The 15033-nt window shown below is 41.8% G+C and overlaps 1 protein-coding gene across 1 annotated transcript; it reads left to right on the forward strand.

Annotated features, from left to right (window-relative positions):
• Positions 1-6687: 6687 nt before the first annotated feature.
• Positions 6688-8483, forward strand: LOC115152485 (vicilin-like seed storage protein At2g18540). The gene is made up of 2 exons (XM_029697354.1): positions 6688-7725; positions 8311-8483. The coding sequence occupies exons 1-2, from the start codon at positions 6786-6788 to the stop codon at positions 8475-8477; spliced, it is 1107 nt and encodes a 368-aa protein (XP_029553214.1). The 5' UTR covers positions 6688-6785; the 3' UTR covers positions 8478-8483.
• The last annotated feature ends 6550 nt before the right edge of the window (positions 8484-15033 follow it).

Consider the following 15033-nt stretch of genomic DNA (forward strand, 5'->3'; position numbering starts at 1 on the left):
CATTTACAATAACTGGTCTAGCTTGGTCACTAGATGTATTCATTTACAATAACTGGTCTAGCTTGGTCACTAGATGTATTAATCTACAATAACTGGTCTAGCTTGGTCACTAGATGTATTCATTTACAATAACTGGTCTAGCTTGGTCACTAGATGTATTCATTTACAATAACTGGTCTAGCTTGGTCACTAGATTTATTCATTTACAATAACTGGTCTGGCTAGGTCACTAGATGTATTCATTTACAATAACTGGTCTAGCTTGGTCACTAGATGTATTAATCTACAATAACTGGTCTAGCTTGGTCACTAGATGTATTCATTTACAATAACAGTTCTAGCTTGGTCACTAGATGTATTCATTTACAATAACTGGTCTAGCTTGGTCACTAGATGTATTCATTTACAATAACTGGTCTAGCTAGGTCACTAGATGTATTCATTTACAATAACTGGTCTAGCTTGGTCACTAGATGTACTAATCTACAATAACTGGTCTAGCTTGGTCACTAGATCTATTAATCTACAATAACTGGTCTAGCTTGGTCACTAGATGTATTAATCTACAATAACTGGTCTAGCTTGGTCACTAGATGCATTCATTTACAATAACTGGTCTAGCTTGGTCACTAGATGTATTAATCTACAATAACTGGTCTAGCTTGGTCACTAGATGTATTCATCTACAATAACCGCTCTAGCTTGGTCACTAGATGTATTCATCTACAATAACTGGTTTAGCTTGGTCACTAGATGTATTCATCTACAATAACTGGTCTAGCTCGGTCACTAGAAGTTGTCGTGTCTTTGGCTATGCCGGATTAATTGATATGACATGCTAACTTATAAAATTATTTCTCTGTAATTAATATTACCTGATTAAGCTAATCATGTAAATGTAATTAACTAGAAAGTCGGGGCACCACAGAAGAACGTTTATAGAGCTGTTATCTTCCGAATAAGCTCTTAAAATACTTAGTAATATTTTACATCGATAGTAGTCAATATTAACCCTTATCTTATTTTCAGTCTCATCATGAAAGTTGTAAATTCTTGGTTATCTTCACGAACCCTGGCTAACAAGTTGAATCAGCAATACAAAATTGGGTTTAATTATGTATTTACTAAATACCTAACTAATCACACAGAATTACAAATACACAGAATACAATGATGTCATACAGAAAACGTCCTGGTGAACGGAGCCTGTATCATGGCTGGTTACACAAAGGAAAAGGGGTTTGGGCTTGAATGAAAGAGCGGGAAGATTTAGGAACAAAGAAACAGCAGCTATGCTATCGTAAATACATTATCTTATGCATTCTAAATTACCGCCCATTTGGAAAAGGAAAATGCAATAAATATTTACTCTGAGCTGCGCTTCGGTAGATTAGTCGTAGATGCTGGCCGGGTTGGCCAACAGATCTTCCTGTAGTGGAAGAATGTCAATGGTGGTAAATTGGGTACGTGGTGGTATCTTCGTCTGGTTGTTAGACTGGATCCGTCGTCCGTCCTTTCCTAGCCCACGTTAGCAGCGGCTAACTCAACGGCTAGGAAGTATCACTTCTGTAGTGAATAAGCTCAAAGTTCATACCATTCGCCATCAAAGCTCACACCGAGGTTGGCTTAGTTCTGTCCTTGATATGGTTTAGTTAACATGTGTGTCCTTCTGACGCAGGCTGCAGACCTCCCGTACTGGAACACACTGGTTATCTTTTCGTCAAAGGCTTATATAGTGGGGAGGAGGTGTTTCATCGTTTATAACCCCATGTCTCTACAAAGGGTTGGGCCACTGATCGGGCAGGGCACTTTCCTTATGAAAACCCAATTCTCTCATTTGGAAGCTAAAATTACATTTAATCTCCTAACAAACAATTTCAATATCAAACATTTCAATTGCATAACAATTCCATGTGACTCTGATAACTAGAGGGTGTATACTTTCTCAGGTACAGTTTATGTCGTCCTGTCATCAATCATAATGTCTCAGATAACAATGAACTGACATACATACTCATTACGTTATCAAGCATATTTCCAACTGGTTTTATTATCAAAAGATGGTTCCTTTTCCCCATTTGTTTGATGTTCCCAGACTCTCTATATTTAACACAGGCTATTCAAGTCCTTCAGTAGGGTCAGAGAGAGAGGGGAAGGGAGAAAGGTATTTATGGGGGGGTCATAAACCTTACCCACAGGCCAACGTCATGACAAAGTATTCATTTACAATAACTGGTCAAGCTTGGTCACTAGATGTATTCATTTACAATAACTGGTTTAGCTTGGTCACTAGAAGTATTCATTTACAATAACTGGTCTAGCTTTGTCACTAGATGTATTCATCTACAATAACTGGTCTAGCTTGGTCACTAGATGTATTCATTTACAATAACTGGACTAGCTTGGTCACTAGATGTATTAATCTACAATAACTGGTCTAGCTTGGTCACTAGATGTATTAATCTACAATAACTGGTCTAGCTTGGTCACTAGATGTATTAATCTACAATAACTGGTCTAGCTTGGTCACTAGATGTATTCATTTACAATAACTGGTCTAGCTTGGTCACTAGAATTATTCATTTACAATAACTGATCTAGCTTGGTCACTAGATGTATTCATCTACAATAACTTGTCTAGCTTGGTCACTAGATGTAGTCATTTACAATAACTTTGCTCATCAGACAGATCTGTCCGCTACCTTTTTGGTTTCATTACATTGAACCGTTCCATTTCTCAGCTCATCAATCCCTGGGGTGTCACGTCCTGACCAGTAGAGGGTGTAGTTGGGTCAGGCCGTGGCAGAAGTGAATTGTGTGTTTTGATTGTTTTGTTTATTAATTGTTGTGTGCACTGCGTTTGTTGGAGCCTGCCACACTGTTGCAGTTGTGAGTATTGTTTGTTGTTTTGTTTTTTTTGTTCTCAAGTGGATACCTTACATGTTTCTATCAGTAATAAACATGAGTATCCACACTTCCGCTGCGCCTTGGTCCTATTTCTCTGAAGACAACTGTGACAGAATTCCCCACCAACACACGACCAAGCAGCGGAAGAAGGCTGGCGAGGTAAGGGAGACCGAGAGGCACCCCCAAGAAATTTTTAGGGGGGGGCACAAGGGGAGTGTCGCGGGGCAAGAATGGAGCCCCAGGCCAGCTCCCCGCACTAGCATGGAGGTGCGTGGTCACAATCGGGTACGCCCAGTACCAGCACCACGCACCAGGCTTCAAGTGCATGAACCCAGCCTCACCAGTCAACAGTCGTCAGTGCGGCCCGCCAGTCAGCAGTCGTCAGAGCTGCCCACCAGTCAACAGTCGTCAGAGCTGCCCGCCAGTCAACAGTCGTCAGAGCTGCCCGCCAGTCAACAGTCGTCAGAGCTGCCCGTCAGTCAACAGTCGCCAGAGAGGTCAGACTGCGCTGAACCGCCGGAGTGGCCAGACTGCGCTGAACCGCCGGAGTGGCCAGACTGCGCTGAACCGCCGGAGTGGCCAGACTGCGCTGAACCGCCGGAGTGGCCAGACTGCGCTGAACCGCCGGAGTGGCCAGACTGCGCTGAACCGCCGGAGTGGCCAGACTGCGCTGAACCGCCGGAGTGGCCAGACTGCCCTGAACCGCCGGAGTGGCCAGACTGCGCTGAACCGCCGGAGTGGCCAGACTGCGCTGAACCGCCGGAGTGGCCAGACTGCCCTGAACTGCCGGAGTGGCCAGACTGTCCCGAGTGGCCAGACTGCCCAGACTGCCCAGAATGCACAGACTGTCCCGAGTGGCCAGACTGCCCAGACTGTCCCGAGTGGCCAGACTGCCCAGACTGTCCCGAGTGGCCGGACTGCCCAGACTGTCCCGAGTTGCCGGACTGCCCAGACTGTCCCGAGTTGCCAGACTGCCCAGACTGTCCCGAGTTGCCAGACTGCCCAGACTGTCCCGAGTTGCCAGATTGCCCAGACTGTCCCGAGTTGCCAGACTGCCCAGACTGCCCCGAGTTGCCAGACTGCCCCGAGTTGCCAGACTGCCCCGAGTTGCCAGACTGCCCCGAGCTGCCAGACTGGCCAGACTGCCCCGAACTGCCAGAGTGGCCCGACTGCCGGGAAAGGCCAGAACCGGAGCCACCTCCTGATATAGGTGGGTTGGGGAGGGGGGGTGTAGCACAGTGCCGTCGTTGACGGCAGCCACCCTCCCTTCCCTCCCTTTAGTAGAGGGGAATTTTTGTTTTGTTGTTTGGGGTTGTTGTTTTTGTTTTTTGTTTTAAAGGTGCTTCCGGGGTTAGCACCTTTAAGGGGGGGGTACTGTCACGTCCTGACCAGTAGAGGGTGTAGTTGGGTCAGGACGTGGCAGAGGAGTCTGTGTGTTTTTTTTGTTTCATTAATTTTGGCCGTGTGACTTCCAATCAGGCACAGCTGTAGAGGGTTGTGGCTGATTGGGAGTCACACATAAGTTGCCTACTTTGCCTTTTGGGGTTGTGGGGAATTGTTGTGTGCACTGCGTTTGTTGGAGCCTGCCACACTGTTGCTGTTGTGAGTATTGTTTGTTGTTTTGTTTTTTTTGTTCTCAAGTGGATACCTTACATGTTTCTATCAGTAATAAACATGAGTATCCACACTTCCGCTGCGCCTTGGTCCTATTTCTCTGAAGACAACTGTGACACTTCCTTATTAACATCATTACTGTTGTTGTTGTTGTTGATAACTGTATGTGTGCAGGTTGTAAATAATTGCATTAGTGAAACATCATTTGTAGGAGTAATTTCTGCAAGCATAAACATCAGAGGCAACATTGTTATAACATCACACAAATTGCAACGGGAATTTCTCAAACCGCTAACTGAATGGGCAAGCTAGTTGTGTGTTTGTATTTGTCCATAAAATGTCTCGTAATTTTTTCAAACATGTCAATACATTAATTGACAATGAATTGTCCAGATGAATTGATCAAAATAACCCTGCTATTGATGTTGTCAAGTGTTTGATTCAATTACCTAGGTCTAGGTTGTATTTCTATGTATCATTCTCTGCAAATCCATTGAAAGTATGTCTTGGTCATAGATTATCACTAATTTCACCTTTTAAAATGAAGCCAGAGACAGAGAGATTGAGGCTATGGCAGAAAGTCATGGAGGATCAGCGACCAAGACTGGCCTGGAACAACAAACCTATTGAGACAGAAAGAGAGAGGGAAAGAGAGAGGGAAAGAGAGAGGGAAAGAGAGAGAGAACCAGAATTGGAAAGACAAGAAATGAAGAAGAAAGTGAAACAGGCAGAAGAAACGATAAAAGCGTTAGAACGAGAGATTGAGAGATTGAAAGAGATGGAAAAGGAAATCATATTTGAAAGAGAAAGAGACATGCGTATTGCAGAGAACGAGAAAGTCAAACTGGTTAACGGAAAGGTAAAAGAGTTAGAGAGAGAGGTTGAGAGACTGAAAGAAGATATGACAATAAAAGAGATTCAATACAAAATCAAATTTGAAAGAGCGAAAGAAGCATATAGAAGACAGAATGAGAGAGTGAAACAGGTTCACCAAAATGTACTAGTGTTAGACAGAGAGGTTGCGAGAATGAAAGAAGAGATTAGATTGAAAGACGAGACTGAACCAGAGAGAACATTTGATAGAGACAGAGAGAGAGAAAATGATTGGAGACGAAGTGAAGAGGAGATGAAAAATAGAGTGGAGAGAGCGATGGAGATGGAGACAGCCCTCATCAATGACAAAAAGACGTCTGAATTGGAGGAAGTCTTCAAGAAAATCAAGGAACAGCTGATAGAATTAGAAAATATGGAAACAGACAAAAATCTATGGAAACAGAACCAAATGGACATGGAGGAGAAGATGGAGGGTGAGAACAACAAACAGAAAGATGTAGAAAGAAAGAGAATGGAGAAAATACCAAAACAGAGACACCAAGAAGATGAGAAGAAGAAGGAGATGGAGAGAGAAGAAGAAGAGGAGCGACACAAACCGAAGCAAATAGAAATGGAAGAGGAAGAACGAGAGAGGGAGAAAGAGAGACAGAGAGAGATCAAAAGAAAGAGAATGGAGAAGAGACAGAAAAATATGGAAAGAGAAGAAGAGAGACAGACAGAGATTGAAAGAGAGCATGAAGAAGAAAGATGTAAACAGAAGAAAATAGAGATGGAAGAGGAAGAACGAGAAGAAGAGAGACAGAGAGAGATTGAAAGAGAGAATGATGAAGAAATATGTAAACAGAAGCAAATAGAGATGGAAGAGGAAGAACGAAAGAGGGAGAAAGAGAGACAGAGAGAGATCAAAAGAAAGAGAATTGAGAAGAGACAAAAAAGTATGGAAAGAGAGCTAGAGAGACAGACAGAGATTGAAAGAGAGAATGAAGAAGAAATATCTAGACAGAAGCAAATAGAGATGGAAGAGGAAGAACGAGAGAGGGAGAAAGAGAGACAGAGAGAGATTGAAAGAGAGAATGATGAAGAAATATGTAAACAGAAGCAAATAGAGATGGAAGAGAAAGAACGAGAGAGGGAGAAAGAGAGAGAGAGAGATCAAAAGAAATAGAATGGAGAAGAGACAAAAAAGTATGGAAAGAGAGCAAGAGAGACAGAGAGAGATTGAAAGAGTGCATGAAAAAGAAATATGTAAACAGAAGCAAATAGAGATGGAAGAGGAAGAACGAGAAGAAGAGAGACAGACAGAAATCGATGAGAAAGAGAGACAGAGAGAGATGGGAGAGAAAGAGAGACGACAACAACAAGAGGAGAGAACGAGAACGTTTGAGAGAGATCAAGAAGAAGAAGATATATGGAAACAGAAGCAAATTGACATGGAGAAGGAGGGAAGAGAGAGGGAGAAGAAGATACAGAGAAAGATAGAAGAGATACACAGACGACAACAACAAGAGGAGAGACAGAAACAAATGGAGAAAGAGAAAGAAAGGGAGAAAGACAATGAGAATCAGGGAGAGAAGGAATTAAAAGATCAGCAACAGAAAGAGATGGAGAAAGAAAATATGATTATGAGAGAGAGGGAGGAAGTAGGAAGAAGAAATGAGGGGCAGAATGAACTGGAGATAGAACAGGAGAGAGAGATGGAAGAAAAGCAGGAAGTGATTATTAAGAAAGCAGAGGAAGAGTACATGGAAAGAGAAGAGAGAGGAAAGGAAGAAAGCATGAAGAAAGATGTAGTAGTTAATGTTAAAGCTAAAGCACGGGAAGTCTTCAATAGACGTAAAGAGAGGAGGTTAGAAGTGTTGAAGGGGGAACGAGAACACATAGAAAAAGGACAACAAATCAGGAGGGAGAAGGAGGAAAGACGGCTGGAGATGGAAAGAAAACAGGAGAGGGCAAGACAACAAGAGGAGCAGGATAAAAAACGAGAGATTGGAATTGCCAGACAGAAAGAAATGTTCAGACTAAGAGAGGAGGAGAGGCAGAGAGAGGAAAAGAGAGAGGAGGAGAGAAAGAGAGCCATTGAAGGCCATTTAGCTTTAATCGGAGAGAGAGAGAACATCATAAAGGCAAACAAAAGAGAGGAGATGTCAGAAGAGGAAAGAAAAGAGATCCCTGGGAATTACAAGATGGGTGAGACAGAGAACAGTGAAGAGGAGGAGGAAGATGACAAGGAGGACATTCTCCCACCTGATAAAAGTATCCGAAGGAGAGCTGTGGACTGGGTGAATAAGAAGTGGGAGAAGTGGAACCTCAAAAAGATCGAGAGAACGTATCAGAGAGAGGCTAGGGAGGGCTATAAGATCGTCCACCTAGGTAAGACCTGTTTTCCCTCTGCTTATGACATTATCCTCTTCTGTCTCCTCTACACACATAAGTTCCAAGCCAGTCATCATGTTGCATCATCGTTTCAATATAAAACTACTGTCCAAAGAATATGTTAGCTGACATGGCTAATTGAGTGACTGACTGACATAACAAGAAAAATACTGCTGATGTAACAACCACGTTTTTAAATGATAGCTTATGTCATCTACTAGTCTAACTCTCAAGACTAAGTAGAGACCCAGAAAGAGTTCCTAAAAAACACACACAAAAAAGGCTTTTGGGGGGGTCGGGGGTCCCCTAGTTGCCATGGAGCCATAAGCTATCACATATGCCCTGGCACTATACAAAGAATAGGTGCCATTTGGGACTCATGTTCAACTTAGGGTCAGGTCAATTAGGGATGGGAATTATTGTACTTTATTGACAAATTCCATGCCTTGCTCAATTGAAAAGATTAAAGAATCATTGAGCTCCAACTGTGTTTTCTATTCTTAATTCCCTGTGTCCATTACATTTAAGTTGATACCAGATCCACTAAGTTGAATGTGAACTCTACTTCTTCTCCCCTCCCAGCCTTCCCTGGACAACCAAGGGTAATATCCACCATGACCCGGGCAGAGAGAGAGAGGGAGAAGAGGAAGGAGCTGCTGAAGGATGAGGAGAGAAGGAAGAAGTTGGAGGATTTCAATAAGCAGTGGAGAGAGCAGTCCCTGCTTAAAAAAGGACTCATCAGAATCTGAAGGAGGAGAGAGAGAGGATGAAGGAAAAGTACCTGGACCAGATGAATCTTGAGGCTGATGCTCAAATCAACACCCGGTGTCTAACCACCCAACACAGCCACGATTCCAACCATGGTCAGGCATTGCCGGGATGGGCCACAGGCCAACAAGTAAGCCAAGAGCCTGTTGGATCTGGAGATGGCCAGCAGGAGGGGCCAAGGAGGCAACAGGCATGGGCAGAGAACCAGGAGGGGAGTTCGGAGAACCAGCAGGAGTGGCCAGAGAACCAACAGGGGGTGCCAGAGAGCCAGCAGCTAGAAGCTCCAGAAGAGGCTGAAACATCAGAGCCAACCTCCAAGAACAAGAAAAGGCCAAGCATCTGGAAGAGAATTAAGAGGAGGTAAATAATGTTTAAACATGTATTCATGTTTTACACTGTTAAAATATACATTGTCACTTTAAAAAGTGACATTATCCAAATGTGAGGGTTTAGTGTACATGCAACACACATGTAAATATATAGATACTTACCTGTCTCTGTGATGTCTTACAGCATTCCTGACGTGCTGTCTGCCTAGAGCTGGAACTCCATGAAGCCACAGTTCCACTGAGGTTACGTTGGTAATTAAAAGTGTCGCCCAATAATTCCTCCTCTCCTTCAAGTCATCAAGCCACATTTCCTCCACAAAACATTATATTCTCCTCAAGCCAGAAAGTATCCTCTTTATCAAGGCAACAAACCATCTAAGGTCAGTAACTCTCCTCCCCAGAGCAGAGATTCTCATCTTTATCCAAGTTGAATTCATCTCTGCTCACCACCTCTACTGTCCTAGAAAATATCCCCAAATGGACACGGTTTAAACAGAAGTCGTCCCCTCAGACCAGTGGCTCCACAGACCAGAGTTTCTCATCTTTATTCAAGTTGAATGCTACTCTGATCATTTCCACCACCTCACCTGTTAAGGGGAGGTGCTGAAAAGGAGGTCTGGGAGGAGGTCTGCAGGTAGCCTGGACCGGACCGGTAGCAGCTAAGTTGCTGGCTCCATCCCCGGGCAGAGCTGCTCAAGTCAGGCCAGTGATGTTAGTTGATGTCATTTTTGTTAGCAAAGTTTCACGCTTTAATAAAAGCAGTTTTTAAAAAAGCAATATTGTTGTTACGGTGTGGATTGTTTTGTTATTAATTAGAATTGAAACATCCAGTAGTCATGGTAGATGTTAGACTTTCAATGAGACACCTAACATTCCATCAGTCTGACACAATGTGTGACATGTTATATTAGAGAGGAGTCCTCTATACACATCTATTTTAGACAATAGGAGAAATATCAGATTGAAATAGCTTCTCTAAGAATCTGAGGAGAGAGCAACAATAGACGCATCGTTAGCTCTCCCACCTCCAGTTCAGTTCTTGGGTCATTCCACCAATTGAGTACCTTTTGGGGCGTGTAACTTTTATTTCACCTAATTCTAACATTTTAGCTAACAGGGTTGATGTGTTATAATTCACCCACCCAGTGGTGATTGTAGCATGTAAATCTTGGTGGGGAAAACTCCCCAAAAATGTTTTAGATGCATGCCAGCAAAGCCACTACACAACACAACACTAAACAATACATTCATTGCACTATAACTTTGACAAACGGTGCCCACAAACTGTTAGGGTCTACAGAAAGCTGTCCCAACAGCAGAGCTTTCTTTTCAGCACCATGGAGTGAAACAGAATAATGTTGACGTAAAGACCCCTGACTACTAATATCAACACTTACATTTGGTTTTGGAGAAATTGTTTAAGTTTAAGAAATATTGCTTTGTGCCTTGTAATTCCGCTTAAGATATTTTCACATTTGTCTTTGTGAGGAGGGAGGATAATTAACGTTCACAGAAGTAACAAGTAATGGTAGAGCTAACAATTAGTTCTAGTGATATTTCTGATGTATATTTTGTTTGTGAATTATTAAGTGATTAAAACTAGTATTTCCGTTACGAAATTGGTAGCGGAATTACCAAAAATTCTGTAACCGAATTACTGCAACTGAATTGGCTAAAATGGGAAATCATAATTGTCACAAACCACAATTGGGTCACTGTTAAAGGAATTTTATATCTTTGATGATAATAATCAAGAATCAATTCGCCTTGACTAATGCCCAAGGTTTGTAAGACAATGGGTTAAAATAATTAGGCAAGGACTCAGCTTTCTGCAAAAGGTATCTGTAGCTTTTATTCAGAGAACGTTCTGAGGTCAGGATAACAAAACAGTCATTATATAGTTCTTGCTTTCTTACGCACATGCATTTACACACAAACTGTTGGTGACCTGTCTCCCCCACAAACTTCTCACCCTCTTTATCACTCTCCCGAGCTCGCCTGTTTCTTTCCCTCAAGATAAGAAATGCTTTGAAGCTTTCACTCCCAGGAACATGTGTCTCCTGGTGTCCCTCTAATTGCATATACACATTCCTTTCCCTATCACATGGTTCCTGAACTTTCCAGAACTAATCAAACTTATCTATCCCTACATTGATCATTACATTGATTATTCATTAACCATTCTGTATGACTAATAATTCATCATGGTCTATTGATTCATTTACCTTTAATAGATAATTCTCTTATCAATTCCACCCTTAAATGATTCAATAATTCTCCATGATTTGATCAGATGCTATCTGAGAACCATACTAATCACACGCTATATGTAAATGCAATAATCACTCGCTACATGGAAATACATCACACACTATATGGAAATACATCACATCACACACTATATGGAAATACAATACATCACACGCTATATGTAAATGCAATACATCACACTCTATATGGAAATACAATACATCACACTACAATGATTTAAACAAGTCCAATACATGAATATTCCTCATATTCATCCATTAATGTCCTAGACCTATTTCCAATTATGACACTTCTATTTAGGATTTTCATCATAATTTTCATTTAAGGAACAGTGTATCTAAATGTTGAAAATTGTTTCATCAAACATTGGCTCCTCGTTGTCGAAAGAGACGGAATCATCTCCCTGGCCTGGAGGCCCGTAATCGCCATCCCACTGATCGGAGCTTGGAATCGGTCCATCTCTCACCATCTGCTGCGTCATCGATCTCTCTATAATCCTGGTGATTAAACCTCTCACACATGGGATGAGACAACATCCACACAACACAAACACACTCATACAGGTGAAAGCAGCCCATAATACAGTTCTTACAACACTTTTCCATTTCCCAAACATGGGATGTATTATCAGGAATGTACGTGTAGCGCTGAACCTAATCATTCTACCTACACTGCCCTCTTCTGCCAATAACGTATCGAGAGTCAGTCTATTTTACCAGGTCATGAGGGAGGTGTCGGATAATTGATCAGAGAACCTCTTTACTGCATCCCCGTTTTCATTCATGAATCTCTGTTGATTCTAAAAGATGTCATTAATCCAATCCACATTTCTATTTATTGTCAACCACCAAAATAATGTAGTGTTAAAGCCTTTACATATTTGATTCATAGCTTTGTATTCATCTGGAACTTCCCTGAGGATGCCAATAGCATCCATCTAGACAAAGCTACTCCCATCCTGGTCAAAACTCCTTCTGTGCCTACTTTAGCCTCCTATAACTGGCCTCTGATGACTAACTTGACTTGGTTGGACCTATAACCCCAGGGCGCAAGTTCCTAACCACCCTTTGTGGTAATTTCCGTCGTATGCGTCCTTTGCTGGTACTAGCCCACCCTTCATCAGTTATAGGTGCTGTGAGGTTAAGAATGTTCTATTCATCTCTCAAACCTAAATCAGTCACTTTACCAATTACCTTTCATTCATTAAAATCGTCTAAGTTCTCGGTGCCATTCTTGTATCTATAACACTGGTATTCATCCGGAATTTAGGTGAACCGAGGTGGGTTGGCTGAGTACTTCAATCTGGCCAACCTTAATTCCTGTACAGTTGTCTGCTTCCCCAGGAAATTGTTTAATGTTTACCTTAAATTCTACATCTTGATCTTCTTCGACTCCTTATTCTGTAAGTCCCTCATCAGTGTATTATATAGTTTATCTTCTACTTCTTCTCAATGACAACGGTATCGTATGATTAGTACCAGAAGGTGGTGGATCAATGTATCAGTCAGATTAGACTATGATGCAGCTCAGAGTCTCTACTCTTCTCAAAAACCGCCAACCCTCTCCTGCCCTTAGTCTCTCTGCTAGGTACCACCCCATACTCACACCTCTAGGAGCACACACAGTGATGAACGGTCGGGATAGGAAATCTTCGTTAAGGAGGTAACCCCCGGACCCTATTGGTATCGGTTCTTCTCCTAACTCTGTGTGTGATCAACAGTGTTCATATGTGTACATACCTCCTTGCAGTGGGTAACGTGGACCCAAGTGACTCTCTCAGCTTTTCTAATGGCAAAGGCAGTGGTTTAACAGAACCTGGTATGGGCCTTCCCAACTGTGTTGCTTCCAGTTTTTTCTCCTCAGGGACTGGATCCACACCCAGTCTCCTGGTTGGATTGAGTGAATCACCTTCTCCTGTAATTCACCTGTTGGACACAAAATCTTGGACATACGGGTTTGGTTAACAAACAGTCTTCTCATGTGCTCTGCTAGTATTTTTTCAACTTCTATGTCTACCAGTTCTGGTATTTTTAACTCTGTCATTCTATAGGCTCTACCTGATTAGCTAAACTGTCATCCATCATTTAAAGAGATGGCTCCTAGTAAACCAACTCTAGGGATAATATCTTGACTTAATATTTTCTCTACCATAATCATGTCCACCAAGTAAGTTGGGAACGCTTCTACCCATTTGCTATACTTATCTATTCTTGTCAAACACCCCTACTTCCCCTCAATCCGGAATAGTTCAATAAGTCCAATTCCAAATGTTGGAATGGAGCTTCTTACAAAAAATTTTTGTTTAAGTAATTATCCTCTAGGCCGTCACTCTTTCCTAACTACTCTACTATACTCCCTTCCCCTTGATACATTGCTTAGCCTATGTATCAATATTGCTGCATATCCATACAATTCCTTTGGTAGGATAAGTAAATTATCCTTATGTCAGATCTTCTCTTGTAGGATGCCCCCTTTCATTTTCTACATGCTTGTCTGTGTAAATAGTAACTTTTCTCTCCTTTCTTATTTCACCGGTTCTAGTCAATGCTACTATTTCGGCCTACTGTGTAGAATAGTGTCTGGGCAATGGTTCAGTCTACCCCCTGAAACCAACTAAGCTTTCATTGCTCTTTTAGTTCGGGTAACAATTACTTTCAACAAAATGATCATATCTCCTCCTAGCGATTTTACCAAACATAAACTAAAATACATGCCTGCCAATGGAGCCGATAGTCTCTCCATGAATTAATATCCTAAAGCTAAGTGAACCAAATTCTCTTCCTATCTACTCCTGCTGGCCCCCCTTCTTTCTTCTTACTGCTCTCCAACCCTCAAGGTTTCAGCAGTGCAGGGGAGGATCTCTCTGTCTGCCCTTCTATCTGTCTTCAGCTTTTTCTCATAACAGAAAGTATCAAATCTGAGTTGTTTCCAAATATTTGACTAAATGTCTCATTGACTCCTTGGTTGCACTCCTGAACTTTAGAAAAATCAACCTGTCTAGATATTGCATATCTACTTAAATTTATCTCGATACCCTCAATAATCCTGGATCACCTACAGATGTCATGTATCCCTGTCCTGTTGACCTAAGTCTACCATTATTAAACTTCTTCACAACAAAATATAGTAATACTAGTATATCAATTCCACAGCCTTGTTGTGTTAAATCTCTTACACTGAATTCAACAACAGCTGACTTCCTAAGGGAAAATAAATGTATCTACATCATGTAAAAAAAATACCCCTGCTACTGGTCAAAATATTTTCAAATCACATAATCAGATCTGATTTACTCCACCCAGAAAAAATATTTTACCCTTATTGTTCTAGGAAAATAGACTTAAGGAAGCCTACCCTTGGTCTAAGGCTTTGCCCTTTTAGTCCTATCATTGGTTCAAATTATCAATTGTGTCTAAGAGCTTTAACTCCATCATAATTATCAGTTCTCCAAATTCCCTTAAAATCAATATCACCAATGACCTTAATTCACCATCCAAATGGCTTTTCAATGTGGCTGATCAGACCACACAGGAAAAGTCATCAGAGGGGTCAACAAGTCATACCACCCTTTCAGAACCGTGTTTCCTACTACATTAAACAAATTAAGGCTTAGAACTTCATCTACATTTTGTATCCCAGGTTCCCAGAACATTCCCTATCAAATGAATTTCATGTGTTTATTAAAACTCTGAAAACAAGACACTCCCCAGTATCACACAGAAATTTGATTCTCTCTCCCATTACTGTTAGTGTCAAATAGGGTTTCTGTTCTTGTTGTTCTGCCAAATCAATTGTAGCCAATTCAAAAACTTCACAATCGCTGTTTATAACTAAATTCTGAAAATCGTCCTTCCCCCCACTAGTGTCTGTTCCCCTGCTCTCCATAGTTAGTCATGCCCCATCCTCCTCCTCTGAGTCTGGCTGGGGGCGCCTGACC

Source organism: Salmo trutta, chromosome 17 (genome assembly GCF_901001165.1).
Source record: "Salmo trutta chromosome 17, fSalTru1.1, whole genome shotgun sequence".
In the NCBI taxonomy this organism is placed as follows: Eukaryota; Metazoa; Chordata; class Actinopteri; order Salmoniformes; family Salmonidae; genus Salmo; species Salmo trutta.